Source organism: Notamacropus eugenii, chromosome 4, assembly GCF_028372415.1.
Source record: "Notamacropus eugenii isolate mMacEug1 chromosome 4, mMacEug1.pri_v2, whole genome shotgun sequence".
NCBI lineage: Eukaryota > Metazoa > Chordata > Mammalia > Diprotodontia > Macropodidae > Notamacropus > Notamacropus eugenii.
This window is the reverse complement of record NC_092875.1, coordinates 361,090,226-361,108,306: the sequence shown is the minus strand read 5'-3', so window position 1 is coordinate 361,108,306 and position 18,081 is coordinate 361,090,226. Positions and strand designations below refer to the sequence as shown.

Below are 18,081 nucleotides of genomic sequence, written 5' to 3'. Positions count from 1 at the left end.
AGTTTCCTCATTTGTAAAAAATGAGTGGGAGAAAGAAATGACAAACTGCTCCAGTATTTCTGAAAAGAAAATCCCAAACGAGGTCACAAAGAGTAAGATACAACTGAAGTGACTAAAACTAACAGATGTTAACTTGATCAAGTAAACACAATATCATCAGCAAATGGGAATATCAATATGACTTCAACATTTTCCATCTGGACTCTTTTCTGACACAATCCATAAGGGTGGCAAAAGGCTTTGGAAAACATCAGTTGTCTCTTCTATGCCTTGCTTAATATTAAAAATCTGGGAGTCATCAAAAAATTTGTTAGGAATCTTCCTACAAAAAGTTCTCCAAGGATACATGATACTCTTATTTATATAGTATATTGAGCTGATTGTAGAGTCAGACTTTGTTGAGACTTCTTCCAACTTTATAGATCAAAAACAGAAGAATAATGTAAGTAAATGAATTTTTGGGAAAGAGATCAACAAAAGGAGTCTGGTAGGAAACCACTGCCATGATTCAGACATGGGTTTCTCTGGACCTGATATAGATGGTGACTAGTAGTAGATGGAAATGTTTAGACCTGAGAGATGCTGTGAAAAATAAATTGTCAGATGTGGTTGAAGAAGATCTTGTTTGGGAATGGAGATGAGTCCCATTTAGACTGATTATTTCAGGCTAAGTCCCTAACTTCCAGTGAGTAACTATACTCCTTTTTTAATGTTCTGAGGTTTATTTCTTTACAAACACAGAACCTGGAATTCTCTTTTAGTGATTCTAGAAAATAATAATTAATATAGCACCTACTGGAAGGAAGTAAAATAATCCCTCAAGTAACAAATTTTATTGTTATGACTTCTTTGTTCATAATATTTTCATTAAATGATAAAAAGGATTCACCATAAGTAAAGTATATGCCCATAAATACATTGATAGGCAACCCACTTAATACTTTTTCTTTTATACAGGGATGTGTAGATATATCTATTAATTATATCCAGTACAATGTTGATGATTCCAGGTCCAATTATATCTTAACTGACTCTGGCAAAGAGGGTTATCTTAAACAAGGATATTCAACCATGGGATGGTAATACTTAAATTACCTGAAAGGTGCCACACACAATAAAGGAGCTCATTGACCCTTCCTGATATGTGACTTTAATTACATGGAGAGTTTTAGTGCTCTGGAGACATAAAGATTCGTATATTTTAAACCGGAGTGTAAGTGACCTATAATCAATAACCGATTGTAGATGAAGTAGCTACTTTCAAGTAAAAGACATTTGGGAAAAGCCAGGCATTTCATTAAAAGTATTTCTCCCGTGTAATTCTTTACTGCCCTAACTGCTCACATCCTCTTGTATTCAACCTGAGTAGTTGGTAACAGTAAGGTATTGTGATTACTGAAGAATAAATGCTTAGATTTAGAAATGGGAGGAACCCCATGAATCATTTAATGCAGGGGTAGGGAACCTATGCCCTGAAAGTCACATGTGACCCTCTAGATCCTCTAAATTTTACATAACAAATCCTTTTATTAAGGGGATTTGTTCTGTGAAGTTTGGATGAATTCAAAGGGCCACACTCGAGGACCTAGAGGGCCACATGTGCTTCAAGGCCACATATTCCCTACCCCTGATTTAATCCAACTCCTCATTTTACAAATGACAAACAAACAAACAACAACAAAAATTCTGAGATTTACAGAAGTGAAGAACCCTGCTCAAAATTACTTAACAATGTATTGATAAAGTTAGGACTTTGGCACATATCTGTTTATTTCTACTGATTATTTCCTTGATATGAATCCAGGACAGAGAGGACTGGTTGTCCTACTCATCTCCCATTATGTCATTTGTATCCAACACAGAAAACTGGCAAAATAGAAATATATTTGATAAATATAAAAAAAACTCAGGTTGTATTTTGTTCATCAGAGCTGGTATTGCAGTTCATAAAGAAGTGTTCATAAAATAACATTTATGGAGAAAGAAGATGATGAAGACATAAGGGGATGAGGAAACGATGGAAAAAGAAAGATCAAAATTTTGATTGTTTCAAGCAAAATCCATAGACATCATTTGATCCATTTATTTTTTTCTATGCCATACTAAGAGATGTGATCCATGTTCTGCTTGAGTAGCTCATGTGACAAGAACTTACTGATACATGAATCGTGACTTTCATTTTCTATAGTTCTAGATAGGAGAAGGCTCATACATGTACACGCATACATACATATACATATAAACATACACATACACACACATGGAGAAAACACTCCCTCAACCTTCATTCCTGAAATTTTCCTCCCTAGGGCAATCAGAACAAGTAGACAGTACATTATAGTAAAGCATTGTATGTGAAGTAAGAAAAACTCCAGTTAAATGCTACCTCAGATAGTTACTCATTGTGTGACTCTAGGTATGTCATTTAAGCTCTCTGACTTTCAGTATCTTCATCTGGAAAAATGGGATTATAATGTCTACTTCATAAGGTTACTGTAAAGATAGAATGAAGTAATATATACAAAGCACTGTGCTAACCTTAAATTGAACTATATTATACTCCCTCTTGTATAGATAGTTCACAAAATATCTGAAGACAGATATTACTTCTCTCCTTAGTCATTTCTATTGCCTACAGTTGTGCTTAATAAGATTTGATTTCCAGACACTCTATCAACTTGCTGCCCATCTCTAAATTTCCTTGTTTGTCATGTCCCTGTTTAATATACTACTCAGAACTGGAAACAGGATTCCAGATATAAGCTGAATAGTTAAGAGCAGTCATGGAAGCTCATCTTTCTCTGATCTGAATATTTTACTTCTATCATTCGGATATGCAGGCAATTAGACCTAATAGAAAAGAAGACATGAGAAGCTATTATAGTGTAGTCATTCTATACAAAATATTTGTCAATTTCCCTAATACTATTAATTATCTTACAATTTAAAGTAACATCCTATGATTTAATGTCATGGCATCCAACAATAATGAGTTATATGCTGAATGAGTGCACAGTTTTACAAAAGTTCAGAAACGTCACTGGAAATACCTACAATATTTACCAAATATGATTGATTTTTGCATCATCAGTAATTACCGGACAAATTGAACTCTGAGATTCTTCTGATTGCATACAGTCTTGCAACTGATGAATCAGGATAGTCTGGGTAAACAGTGTGTATTTGAATAAACAAGATGTAAATGTGAGGTCTTGCTTCTGGGAATAGGGAGTAAAATATTAGGTCTAGAAACGGTAGCAGAAAGAACGTGCAGGCTGATGACACTTAAACATTTGTAACTCTGTGGAATCAAGGAACAAGCTAGGGAAAGGAAATCTATTTCGTCTTTTAATGTTTTGAAAAAGCAATTTAGAAAAGGTTCCTGTGACTCAGCATCAACGTGCTGTGCCTGTCATCAGCTGTCTGGCTGTGTGCTCCAGGCTGTCCCCACGGTCGCTTAAACATCATAATGTCAGTTTTATAAATTTTCAGGGACATCCATTTGTCAGAATTTTGACTCACTGATGGGGTCTCTACAGATTTATACCTGACAACATCTTGTTCAGCCTCATCTTGACATCATAACTTGGTTTTCATAGATTTGTATTGACGTTTTGCATTTGTCTTCCTGATCTGCTGTTATTTGCATAACCTTTCAGTGTCATTGCATAGGCTCTCTTCCTTCACATTTGACAAAACGGTGTACCTCCGGACGACAAAATTAACGTTGTCATGAGATAGCAATGATGAATTCAACTCATAGCTGTAGAAGAGAAATGAGAGATGCAGGGGAAAAAAATGTACTTTGACTGCCTTGCCTTGTTATGCTGGATGGCTAAAAGGAAACAGATTCTGGGTAGAAATGGAAGGTTAACACAAGAGAGTACCAGACAACTCAGAGAGAAGAAAATCTCTTCATAGGGTCCCAGATAACCAAAGACATGCCATTTTATGCTCAGTCTCTTATTCAATTATTTGTTAATCAGAACTGTTTCCACGTATTCAATTGACTAGATTTTTGACTGGCCTTTGAGGATCTTGTGATGAATGAGGCAAGGGTGTGAGCGAGAAGAGGCAATGAATGGATTGGGTGGGGGGATATTAAAGGCAAAAAAGTAAAATGACAGGAACCACTGAGCTCATTCTAAAATGTCTCTTTGCCCTTCACATTGAACAGTAAACAAAGTTGAAAGAACTGCCAGCTTAGTTTAGAAGCACTGATTCACAAAATAATTTGCATATTGCTTCCTCACTGAGGCCCTGTGGATCCCTTTGAATAAAGGGACATATTTTGTGGGAAAATAGAATTATCTGGAAATTATCTGGCAATGGGGGGAGGGTACAATTTGAATTAGCATTTAAAGCCAAAAGGTACCTGAAAGTTTAGATGAATAGCCAAGCCCCTGCATTCTATAGAGAGAAAAAATTAGTCTAAGTAGTGAAGTAATATTCATAGTGGCTAGAGGGTTGCACTTGAAGTTAAGAAAACCTGAGCTCAAATCATTTCTCAAAGCTGTTTTATCCACATAACCTGTGCATAATGTTCAGTCTCAGTTTTCTCATTCAAAAAAATTGGGATAATCTTAACTTTAAAAACTGTTTACCTCACAGGATTGTTGTGTCAAATGAGATAATGTATGGAATGTATTTGTATATGCTAAAGTGACATGCAAACATTTCTTGGCACTGTTTGCTCTTGTCTTTTAGTAAACCTGTTATTCCGCTGATGTAGCGAACTGTCGGAAATTATTACTATTATCGGTGTTACTGTTATTTGCCCAAAAACAGGCAGCTACCAAGGGGCAAAGTTCATAGAACAGAATCATTTCAAATTTGCTCATGCTTTTAAAATAGTGGCTTTATACAGTGTCCCCCAAATCTGAATTCAGCTTTAAGATTTAATAGCTTAAGTTTATTATGTAAATAGTATAATTATGATGTTATATTTTATTATGTTGTATTATATTATGTTCCATTATTTTAATTAAAAATCTACTATAAATAAGTATTAATAGCTTAAAGCTGCGCTAAGACTTTTGGGATCCCCTGGATAATGTAAAGGGTCCTGGATAGTTTTAGGATCCCTGAATTCTACGTCCAAATCTGTCGTTAATTGACTGTGTAACATTGCAACTACTTCTCAGGGTAGCAGTTTTCTCGTCTGTAAAGTGAGACTACTGAATTTTGGATTTTAGGAGGATTCTTTCACCTCTCTATTCCCAGATTATATTAAATGATGCCTTGTTCCAAGTGGGTAAAGAAAGATAAATGCCTAACTAATCATTGTGAAATCTCTCTAATAGATAGAAGCAGGTCTCAATAGCCCTTCCTCCCATAGATTGGGATAGTGAATTACTAGAGAGGTTTGCATAATTGGACAAGGTCATGGATGAGAAAAAGAAGCGATTTACACCTTTAGTGTTCTTTAGATTATGAATCCCTCCTTTGAATAAATGAGTTACTTGCATTATATAGTGTTCTGAAAATAGTATGAATAGGAATTAAACTAATGATTTTATTGTCTAGGGAATACTCCAAAGAGGAAACTTCTACCAACACAGGGAGGCACCTTCTCTGCACTTTTTGCCTTAGAACAAGCCTGTCCAGCATCTAGCTTGCCAAAGGATTTTGGGTGGTCAGTGAAAAATATAGAGGATATAAAAAAAAGTAAAGGTGTAAAAAGTGCTTTGTCCATGCTCTACTTAACCCGCTTTCTACCCATCATGTAACTTGGCAGGTGGGTTGCCACTGTCTAAGCTTTCCTGTTTGTCACATGACCTGTGGCAACCAATCATCATCAGTGTGTCTCTAATATTAGAGGAGTAATTTCATGATAAATAAAAATCTTAAGTATTAAGTGTAATTAATTGATATTAATTGGAATTTCCCTTTTTAATATGATTTATTTGCAAAATAGTTTAATCATTAATTATACCTTTATTTGGAAAGCGAGCTGTTAAAAACCTATCTGCAACCTGAAGAAGGTTAGCCTATTTTAATTTTGGCCCCTGTCTACCAGCAAGTTGTACAAGTCTACCTTATAACATTGCCTACACAGCGCTGAGAAGTGAAGTGACTTGCCTGGAGTTTCTCAGTCACTATGTGTCAAATGTGGGATTCGAATCCAGGCCTTCTTGGTTCCCAGGGCAGGTGTCCATCCACCATGCTACACTGCCTCACAAGCAGTAGACTCTAAGTAAAGGATTGTTGAATTAATGAATTAAATCTAATTCAGCATACAATTATTAAGCAGTTCAAATGTGCCTGATATGGCTTCAGGAATTAGGGAAGATGCAAAGTTTAGAAAAGACACCAACCTTATTGTGTACTAGCAATCTCATAAGGAGATGGGGTACATGGATAATAGATGATAAGTAGAGAGGAACAAAAGTACTAGGCAGTACAGTGTGAATAGAGTGCTGTGCCTGAAGTCAGTAAGACCTGAGTTCTAATTCTGCCTCAGAAACCTCCTAACTATGTAGTGATGAGCAAGTTATTTAATCTCTTCTGCCTCAGTTTCTTTAACTGTGAAATCGGAATTACAATAGCACCTACCTCTCAGGGTTGTTGTGATGATTAGATATGATATTTGTTAAGAGCTTAATAGTACCTGGCACATGGGAGGAGCTTAATAAATGCCCATTCCCTTCCCATTTCATTCTGCCCCCCCACTCCCATGCAGGTCTGGGGGACAGGGGAGGAAGGTCACTACTGAATGGGAACATCGTGGAGGTGTGACATTTGAATGATGGACAGAAGAGAATATTTAAAGTTTAGGGAACAGCAGAAGCAAAACAAGAAGGCAGAAGATATATAAAATCATACAATTTGACTAATGGATATAGTACATAGCAGAAAATTGTATAACCACTAAGAAAGGATGATGTGAGATTGTGGAGGGTCTTTGATGCCAGGAAATAATACTAAGTTGCTTACTTTCCATATTGAGAGTAGCTATGAGAAAAGATATTTTAGCATGTTTGCATCTCCTTTTTTTCACAATACAAAGAAAAATTGTCATGATTTAACTAATGCAAAGTTGTCAAGCTGTAAAATACAAATTTTAAAGTTGTCAATTATCTTTATTCAGCTGTTATGTGAAAGAACTTCCTAAGATTTATACTGTAATTTGTTAGAGGTGAAAAATATTTAAGGTCTGTCTTTAATAAATTTTGAGTAATTGCATAATTTTGATGCTTTCTTATTCACATGTTCTAGATACTGTTATTATGTTTTCTGAAAAATTAATTTCTAATGATAATCTGATTATATATGCTCCAACAATAACATTTATATGGCCCATCACTTAATCATCTTTGACTTAAGTCTTACTCTGACACCATTTGTACCTCAGAGGAGAAAATTTTTTTTCAAGTATTAAATAGTTCATTGTGGAAAGAGACATGAACTTGGAATCTGAAAGATCTGGGCTCAAACCCCACCTTTGACGTCAGGCAAGGTATTAACCTCCCAATACCCACAGCATCTAAGACTTTAAGTTGGAGGCTAGGTATTGCTTTCCATTGGCAGATGTAGGTTCCTCAAATGCCCTATACCAATGAAATCAGAGGTCTTCTCTCAATCCACAACTAGTTTATCTCTGATTACCAATTTTCAGAGATAGAAGGGTATGTGTATGTGTGTGTGTGTGTGTACGTGTGTGTGTATATACTTACCTTCCATGGTGTGCCTACAGGATAAGTTCAAGTATTTCCATGCGTGACTAGATAAAAATCACTCTTAATAATTCAATTTAATTCAATAAATATTTTTGATAACTACAACCACCACTATATGATAAATATAAATCATTAAAATATAAATAAGACATAGTTCCTGCCCTCCAAGATTTACAATACAATCATGGGAAAAGGTTAAAACACATTTATAAATATAAATACAAAGTGGAGTATCACGGTATATGAGAGATCTATTGGAGCAATAATTAATCACTTCCACTTGAGGAAATCAGAAAAGACTTCATGATCAAGGAGGCATCTCTGCATTGCCTTGAAAGATGAACTAGGTTTCAGAAGCCACAGCTGCAAGTATAGAGATACTGCCAGGAAGTCAGAGCTGGATTCCGGGTATAAACTAAAGAATAAACAAAAACGCAAGGGCCTTTGTTGAAACAAATATGAAATAACCCTCATGTCTGATTCATCATTATTTCCCAAATTAGCATCATATAATTATTAAATACTATTTAAGTGAGAGGAAGCATAACATATTGGACAGAGTGCTGACATAGGCGCCAGAAAGTCTTATGGAACCCACATCTGTTTGGCTCTCCCGGTCTCCTGAAGTTCTGTTATGTCAGTTTCTTGCCAACTGCCCCTCCATATTGATAAAATCATGTTGTATGTTATTTTACTAAAAATATTATTGCACATTTTCCATCAGTTATGCAGTGGACTTGTGATTATTTCTTCTTGCTCCAAAGTAGATTGATAATATCTCTGACTTAGAAAAGAGATCTTAGGAAGTTGCTTACAGTACAAAGAAGTTCAGTGAGTGCTTAGTATCACCCACGTGGGTGGTGCCAGAGGGGCAATTTGAACACAAGTTTTCCTGACTCAGCCCAGAATTCTATCCATTATTCCAGATCCAATCTAAATTGTATGTTTGTATGTATATATGTATGCATGTGTGTATATTTATATGTGTGTATACATGCATATATACTTATATATATGAAATTCAAATGTATTCATTTCTACATTCTTTTCACATAGTCATCTGTGTTATAAAATATGTGTGCCTGTGGCTATCACTATTCTTTTGGTGACATCTGCATTACCACTATTTCCCCTCCTCCTCCTCCTCCTTGTATTATAATAGCTATTATTATTTTTATTATTGTTTTCCATATTAAAATGTTAGCTCTCAGGAAGAAAAATTCACTTTCACTTTACTTTATATGGCACCTGACACAGTAGGCAAACCAGTAGAATATTACTAGTAATTCTTGTAATTTTGCTTTTGTTGAATTCTATTCTTTTATCTCTATACGTTAGTGGAAATGTTTTTTTTTTTTTTATGTGAGAGTTAAAAGGAGGGCCTGTTCCATAATGAATAAAGGAGGTTAGAAGGTAAAATGTATTTTAATGATTATGAGAATAATATTTCCCATCTGAATTGGTTATTATCATCACTGAATAAATTGAACCAGTAATCTGTGATAAAGTGATGCAAAAACATTCATTTGCAAAATTAAAATTCAATCAGCAATTGAGTACATTATTAGTATGATGGAAATAAGTTTCTTTTTTTCATTTTTTAACCAAATTGACCACTAATTTTTAAATGAAGGGAACAAATTAACTGGAAATTTATTTTTGGCATTATATAGAAATAGAATAAATCACATCAGTTGGTAAGCTGAACAGAATTTTTAATTTTTTTATATTTGTGAATCAATTTTTTATTCTTCTACTTGGTTCCACCTTGCACTTTACCTTCCACCAAAATGGTGCTTTTCTAACTCACTGTTTCTTGAATACATGCTCTACTTTTTTACCTTTGTGTTTTTGTTTATGTTTTTCTCTGTGCCATGGAATTTGCTCTGTCATGCTCTTCCTTTATCTCAACCTTTTGAAATCTTAATCATCTTCCAAGCTTCTAAAATGCTACGTTTCCAATTTTTTCTTGTTTTTTCTCACTTAGAAATTATCTCTCTTTCCTTCAACTTTGTAAAGTCATTTTGTAGCTCATTTATGTGGTGGCATTTTGCTTTGTAATAGTTATTTGTATTTTATGTGCCCTACAAGCTTTCTGAGGGTGAGAATGGTATTTAATTCATCTTTGTATCTTCCTCGCCAATAGCACAGTCCTTTGCAAAGCTTGTATTTCATGTTTGTTGAATTTAAGAAGAAGCTTAATATAAAACTAATGATTATTTTCCCAGTTTTGAAGAGTCTATTACAATCATGAAGTACTTTCCCTGGAATCATCCTGTAGAATCAATATGGATTCACTTCCCATGAAAAACTATATTGCCTTAGCTGGTTGAGCCAGGTGTTTTAGGACATACTTCTCTTTTTTTAATGTTATTCATGAAATGCCTAAAAAAATGAATACTTCATGAACAGTATTTTTTTAGAAATATCACATGCTCACCTACTTATAACACAGTGAGTCTACATTTTTGTTCATTTATTTTGTTTTGTTTTTCTAGGGAAAAAGTAACTTCTATTGCCCAGAAAAAAATATCAAGTAAAAGGTGTTATTAATTCAAAGCCAAATATGAGTATCTCAAATGTAGATATTTGAAAATATAAGGAATAAATTAAAATATAAGGCTGTTGATTAATAGTGTACACATTAGTTTTATATATGGAAATAGTTGAGACCTTGCAGATACTGTTTTAATTATTCTGCATTATGAAATGAAAGAGTTAATCCTTTAACAATCCTTTTAAAAAAACTTCCCCCCTACCCCCCTTAGGGGGGGTTAGAACATTTTTTATCATGTAAATTTGCAAATGGATATTTGCAAGTTTGTGTTTTTCAATCTTATAAAATATAAGATTATATTATTTATTTGCAGAAATGCTGGTCTTATTTGTAGTACTGTAAATCCATAAAATGAACACAGCTAAAGAAACAATTTGTTTCCTTTGGGGGCATCAAATGGGGAAAGATGGGTTAGTCAAGTTTAAATGTATGTGACTAGGTTGCTTATTACTTCAAAGTACTTTATAGTATTGCCCGTCCTGAAATGATGTGTTTATAGCATGTATTCAGTGATTGGTTTTATTAACTACCAGCGATTTCTTAAACTTGTTTCTTCATTTATACTTGCCTCCCTTTGCACGTATCTCACTGTTCCCATTCTCCTGTTCACATAGCTCATGGAATGAATGTTGGTCATTTTATTTCAGGAACTACAATTTGAAAGACTGACTCGAGAACTGGAGGCTGAACGCCAGATTGTAGCCAGCCAACTGGAGAGATGTAAGCTTGGATCGGAGACTGGAAGCATGAGCAGCATTAGGTATTGTACTAACTGCTCTTTTTTGCTCTTGCTGCAGTGACTTGCCATTGATAGGAAATTGTGGTGTTTATCTTCTTGTTACACACTTGGCAGTGGGATTGAGGCATTCATTTGGATGCTGGAAAAGGCAGCTAACTGGCATGATTTGTTACAGGCATCTGTTTTGGTGAAATTAATGAATTCAATGTATGTAGCCTCGAAATGATTTTGCGTAGGTCAGTCCAGAAGAAGACTACATTTGTGACTTGCTTGAAACATAGAGTGCCAAATTAGTATCTTTATATTTCATTATTCTAAATGATCCAAGGTGAGGGCTTATTGATGTTGAAGAAAAAAAAAATCTAGTCAGATAAAGAGGGAAATGATGCATTTTTAGAATTGTGGCAAGACTTCGCTTTTCATTTATATTTTATTGCTTGTTTTTTTTTTAATTCTTTAAGAGCAGAGTGCAAGAAAGGACATTTTCTTTGACAAAATATCTAGCTAAAAATCTTACAATTATATGGCTTTGATCTTGTCTAAAATGAAAGTACTATGCACACATATGCATATATGTGGATACACCCACATATATGTATATATTCAAAACATATATTCTTTCTGCCTGGACTTGCATATGACTAGGAGGGTATTTATCTGGACGAAAATCATTATATTATCAATATAATACTTACCTTGAGAAAAACTATGTTGCTTTAATTCCAGTTTTCCGAGTAGATTAAAATAAAAAAAATGAAAGACTATGTCAGCTGTCCACTGAACATATGATACTATTACTATCACAAACAACATTTTTGTTTAAAAAAATAGAGCTAATAGTATTGGTGGTATCTTCCATTTATCTTAAAAATGTTTGTTTTCCCTGTTGACTGATGAATAGTGAGTAACTATTCAAGACCAAACCTCTGGGTCATCCATTTACTATCGTAGTATATTTTTAAATAATATACCTTATTTAGATGATTGGTAGAATATAACAGGAGCAAGGAAAATGGCTCAGGGAAGGAAACTTTTAAAAATAGCTTAAAAGCTAACTCTTGCTGTATTTCATTTTGCCATGAAATGAGAAAAACAATAGTTAAAAAATATTTATTTGTCTGTATATATGTATATCTTTTCCCTTCATCTGATGATATTCTTTGCTAATGGTTAAACTGCTCAAGGAGCTGGATATATGAATTCTGACTGGTTTATAGTCACTGTTCTGGAGATATTTATCTTGAATTGAGTTCAGTATCACATTGATAACTATCAGTCTTCCAAGGAACCTGTTGGCTCTCTCCGTTACCTTTTGGTTTGTCATTCATCAGTGTACTTACTATTACAAAAACAGAACCAAGCAAGTTGGCAACTTTCATCTTTGTGCACCTGATATACGTTTTTCTTTATGGAGGATTTCTTTTGTGTACACTAATATAAAGAACTTGCCTTTTTGGTCTTAATACCACTTTGCTTTTTGTAAACTCTTAATGTATGTCTTTGTGTTTATAGAACTCTGGCAATTGGCTCATTTCTCATGGGAGGGCATCCCATTCAAAACCTTTAGCTTTATTAATTTCTGCCATAATTTAATAGTTTGCACATAGAGCAGTAAAGCACTGAATTCATTAGGTCCCATTAGGTGGTTTATGAAAATTGAAAAAAAGGAAAGAGGTAGCAATCTGTTAACATCGGAATATATTAATACCGCAGACAAAAGAGGAAACCTGAAACATTGTCTAATAGCTTTTGTCTCTCTTTGTTTCTTTAAAAGAAACATTGTAAAGGTGGATTACGAGGAGGAAGTAGCTAGGCTAAACTGAATATATCTAGAACTCTTTCTCAGGCTCTTCTACAGCTACTTTGGGAAAAAGCAGGATCATATTTTTATGATCAGTATCCTGTACCATTATGTCCTATTATGATTCTTACATGCTTTGTGAACTTCCCAAAGTATCCTCATTTATCTGTGAGCTGCTGGAGTCCACATCTTCTAACACTTGTGTAAAATGGATGAACACTGTAAAAAGGGGTTGATGATGAGAACTATGACATTTGCCATAATCCAAAGATTTGGTCTTATCTTGTGCATTGTGTCCTAATCCTCTTCTTGACTTGTCCCACTGAGCATGAAAGATCAGGACAGTTTGAACTGGCTCATTTTGCCTCTAAGAAATTTGCTCTTGTAATTGTCAATAACCCCAAAGAAGTATATTGATGATGTATGCAGTGATAATTTTTTATATATTTTTTCCTTCTGTTTTAAATAGTTGTCTGAAACATTTTATGCTTCTTGTTTGCAAAGCACTTTACATGCATTATCTCATTTGAGTTTCTCAACAACTACAGAGAGCTAGGTGTTCTTCAGTCATTTCAGTTGTGTTTGACTCTTCATAACCCCATTTGGGGTTTTAGTAGCAAAGATACTGAATTGGTTTGCCATTTCCTTCTCCAGCTCATTTTACAGATGAGGAAACTGAGGTAAATAGGGTTAAGTGACTTGCCCAGGGTCACATGGTAAGATTGGAACTCAAGAAGATCAATCTTCCTAGCTCCAGGGCCAAGCATCCTATCCACTGCACAGCCTAACTGCCTTGTGAGCTAGGTACTCTGGGTATTATTCAGACCTCTTTAGAGTGAATGATATTGAGCTTAAGAGATTAATTGACTTACTCATGGCAGTACAGTTAGCAGATATCAGGCACTGGATTCAAATCTCAATCTTCCTGCTTCATTCATTCAATCAATAAACATTGATTAAACACCTAGAATCTTCAAGGCAGTGTACTAAGCCCAGGAATACAAAAAAAGGCCAAAGACAGACAATCCCTATTCTTTAAGAGTTCACAGTCTAATGAAGGAAAAACACAACTATTTACAAGCAAGCTGTATACAGCATAAATTGGAAATAATTAACAAATGGATGAGAGCAGAATTAAGGAAGATTGGGGAAACCTCCCCATAGATGATGGAATTTTAGCTGAAATTTCAAAGGATTTCAAAGATATCTTGTTCAAAGAACGGCAAGGAGGCCAGTTTCACTGGGTTATAGAATATGTAGAGGTAAATAAGTATAAGAGGGCAAGAAAAGTTCTGGGTGGGGTTTGATGTATGTGTAGGGGCTTTGAATCTCAAACAGAGGATTCCGTATTTGATTCTATAAGTGAAAGGGAGCATCTGGAGTATATTTAACAAGTTGATGGATGTGCTTAGACCTATTCTTTTGGAAAATAACTTTGGTGACAGAATGGAGGATGGAAGGATGGACAAGACTAGTGACAAACAGGTCAACTAACAAGCTACTACAGTAGTCCAGGTATGAGGTGATGAAAACCTAGATTAGAGAAAAGGAGTATAACTATAGGAAGTATAAGAGAACTTACGAAGGTAAAATTGACAGATCTTGGCAACAAATTGGATAATGGGAGTAGGATGGGGTGAGACTAGGTTGTGAGCCTAGGTGACATGTAGGATGATGGTACTCTCGCAGATCCTACACTTAAGGAGGGATTCTAGGGCAGCTATTTCATCATTTCCTACTAGGCTGCAGGACTTCAACATGTCTTTCAGCTTCTTTTTATGTTTTCTGTCCCCATCAGATCTTCATCTCCTTGAAGGGAGGCACTCTCTTTGGCCTTTCTCATCACTTAGCACAGTATCTATCACATTAGTAAGTAGTTAAAAAGGCAGGGCCTTTTCAATTTTGGGCATGTCAAATATAAGATATTTATAGGACATTCTCTTTCAGATATCCAGCAAGTATTTGGAGAAGCAATTTTGTTATGGTGGTGAAGTTGTTTTGCATTCATGTCTGACTATTCATGACACCATTTGGGGTTTTCTTGGCAAAGAAAACTGGAGTGATTTGTCATTTCCTTCTCTATCTACTATACCATCTAGCTGACAGTGATACTGAAAATCAATAGAAATTAGGGCCAAATAAGTACATTTGAAAAACATCAGCTTCAGAATCAAATACGCTACTCTAGTACCCTAACTTAGTTTTCCAATGTATCTATCATTTTATGAACAACCATGGTTTTAATAAATCCATGGTATTGACACTAGTTAATAGTAAGTAAACATAGACTGATTTCAGTAGGGAAAGTTGAGAGCAAAAAGAAACTTTAATCTCAATTAAGATTTAATTCAATTAAGATACTGAATGTATATGATTGAAGACAAACACTTTAATGACTAAAATAAAAGCAAAAAAAGGGGGAAAGAGGGAATGGGACAGCTAGGTGGCACAGTGGATAGACTGCCAGGTCTAGAATTAGGAAGACTCATTTTCCTGAGTTCAAATCTGGCTTCAGACACTAGCTGTGTGACCTTGGGCAAGTCACTTAACTCCATTTGCCTCAGTTTCCTCATTGGTAAAATGAGATAGAGAAGGAAATGGCAAACCACTCCAGTATTTTACCAAGCAAATCTCAAATGGGGTCATAAAGAGTTGGACATAACTGAAAATGACTGAACAGTAATAAAAATAAAATAACTCTTTATCTAAACCTGGAAAATAATGTTATTTTTCCCACTGGAAAATTTTGAAAATTTTGTGGCATAAGGCCAGTGTGAACATGCCAAGGTTTAGAACTAGTGACTTGGAAGCAAGGTAGACGCAGAAGTATTTGTATATAGAGAGGAGAGGCAGTACAGCACACTAGAAAAAGCTGATCTCTAAGTTAGAAAGGGTTTCAATTCTTAGTTTTGAAGCACACTGTTTATGTGACTCTGGGCAAATTAGTTAATGTTTCAGTTTTGAAGACAACTCTCAAAGACTAGGATCTGGGATACGCGCACACATTTACATATGAATATGTGCACAAATGAATTGTCTCAAAAGAGCGCAATTTTAATCTTTAATTATTTAAGCTTCAATATGAAATAAAGGCTTTAAGTTTTAAGCTTTGATAGCTTAAAACTACGCTGTTGGTATACCCTATAAAGCTAAAGATACTCCAATATATAAATATTTTAAGGGCACATACACAAATGTGTGTTTCTATACACACATATTGACATTCTACTGTTTGTTCACATCAAGTATATTTTTGCATTGATTTGAACACATACTTTTTTTAATACCACAAATCAAAGCTCTTATAGAACTAAATTTCTACACCTACAAATGCCTGAAATTTACTTCCTAGATGACGAAGCATTTAGAGAACTTTGTGAAGCCATGATTCAACTGTCTATCTTGATATTTTATTGAATTTTTTTCATTGAATGCCATTGTTATTTAAAATTACAACACAAAATAACAGGCAAATCTTATGTGAGGTAATGATGCCGTTCTCTTGTGGATAAATTACAAATCCTCCAACAAATAGTGTACTCATTTTTGGACAAGAGAATGAGAATATTGAACTGCAATTCCAAGTAAACAATGTTGCAATCATTGTGCAGAAGCCTTTTATGTGGCTTGTGGTTGACTATGAGAACAGAATTGCTCAAAATTGGAGTACGGTAGCCTTTACTTGCATATCTTTTGGGACCATTGTTGTGTCTAAAACTGATGCCCTGCTTGATCCTTTAAGAATCAGATTTCATAAGTTGCTTCAAAAAAACTTCTCTTGCAAGAATGCTAACGGTCTACTTATGAGTGGGCTTTCCTGTATGATGTTATGCATTCTGACTTCACTATATTCAATATAGCTAATCTTCTTTACTTCAAATGTTCTCTGTCTTGTTGCTCAACCACTTATGGTAAACATCCTATATCCGAGATATTTCCTGCATTAACTTTGGCTTTAGTTACTCCTTCTGCTGTCATCAAGAGCAGGTGTATTCTAGGAATATGTCTGAAGCCTCATAGAATCTTATCATGACAGAGCAGGAATGCTTGAGGAAAACTGTGGAGATCAACAATTCTAAACTGCCTCATTTTAGGTATGAGGAAATTGAGATGTTGTTGTCTTACGTTCTTTTACTCTCATTGCTACTTCAATTCAGATAGCTTCCATCTTTCCACTTAACTTTTAATAGTTTGTACAGAATGCTTTGCTAACTACAGTTTCAAGTGAAGCCATCTTTGTTACCTATAAAGACTAATCTAATTTCTCCTCAAATCCCTCATGGCACCACCTCCACCACACTCCACATTGAGGTCCTAACTTTGTGTATGACTGAAAAAAATTGAGGCCATTTCAGAGAACTCCTCTTCTCCTCAGTTCACATTATTCAGATTCCCCCAACTATCAGCTCCAGTTCTGTCCTCCTTCACTCTTTTATTGGATGAAGAGGTAACTTTTCTTGCCAGGGCCAAGTCCTCTACAAGCACCCTTAAACCTATCTCCTCCATCTTCTCCAGAAGAATACCTCCACCATTTTCCCAACTCTCACTGTAATCTCCAAACTCCCCCATCTACTGATTCTTTTCTTGTTGCCTATAAATAAATCTAGCTCCCTTTTAAAAACAATCACTTAACTGGATACCTGACACCATACACAAGAATAAAGTCCAAATGGGTATAAAGGTTGATACTATGGACAAATTGGTGAAGCAAGGAGTAGTGTATTTATCAGATTTATGGAGAAGGGAAGAATTTTTGATTAAGAAGAGATAGAAAGCATTATGAAGTGCAAGATGGATAATTTTGCTTACATTAAGCTGAAAAATTTTTGCACAACCAAACTCAATGCAGCCAAGATTCAGAGGGATACAGAAAACTGGGAAAGAATTTATGCAGCTAGTGTCTGTGATAAAAGTCTCATTTCTAAAATATATACAGAACTGAGTCAAATGTACAAAAATACAAGTCATTTTCCAGTTGATAAATGCTCAAAGGATATGAACAGGCAGTTTTCAGAAGAAGAAATTAAAGATATCTGTAGTCATATGAATAAATGCTCTAAATCACTATTGATTAGAGAGATACAAATCAAAACAACTCTGAAGTACCATATCACACCTATCACATTGTCAAACATGACAGAACAGGAAGGCAATTAATGTTGGAGAGGATCTGGAAGAGTTAGAACACTAGTTCATTGTTGGTGGAGCTGTGAGCTGATTCAACCATTCTGGAGAGCAATTTGGAACTATACCCAAAGGGCTACAAAAATGTACATACCTTTTGACCCAGCAATATCGCTTCTAG

At 35.0% G+C, this 18,081-nt stretch overlaps 1 protein-coding gene across 4 annotated transcripts in view; it reads left to right on the top strand.

Annotated features, from left to right (window-relative positions):
• The window catches only part of CTNND2 (catenin delta 2), a 1,167,955-nt gene that overhangs the window by 437,144 nt on the left and 712,730 nt on the right, over window positions 1-18,081 (top strand). For all 4 annotated transcript variants that reach the window (XM_072605431.1, XM_072605432.1, XM_072605429.1 and 1 more), the window contains exon 4: window positions 10,884-10,996. In XM_072605431.1, the coding sequence (XP_072461532.1) occupies window positions 10,884-10,996 (113 nt within the window). The remainder of the gene's footprint in view (window positions 1-10,883; window positions 10,997-18,081) is intronic.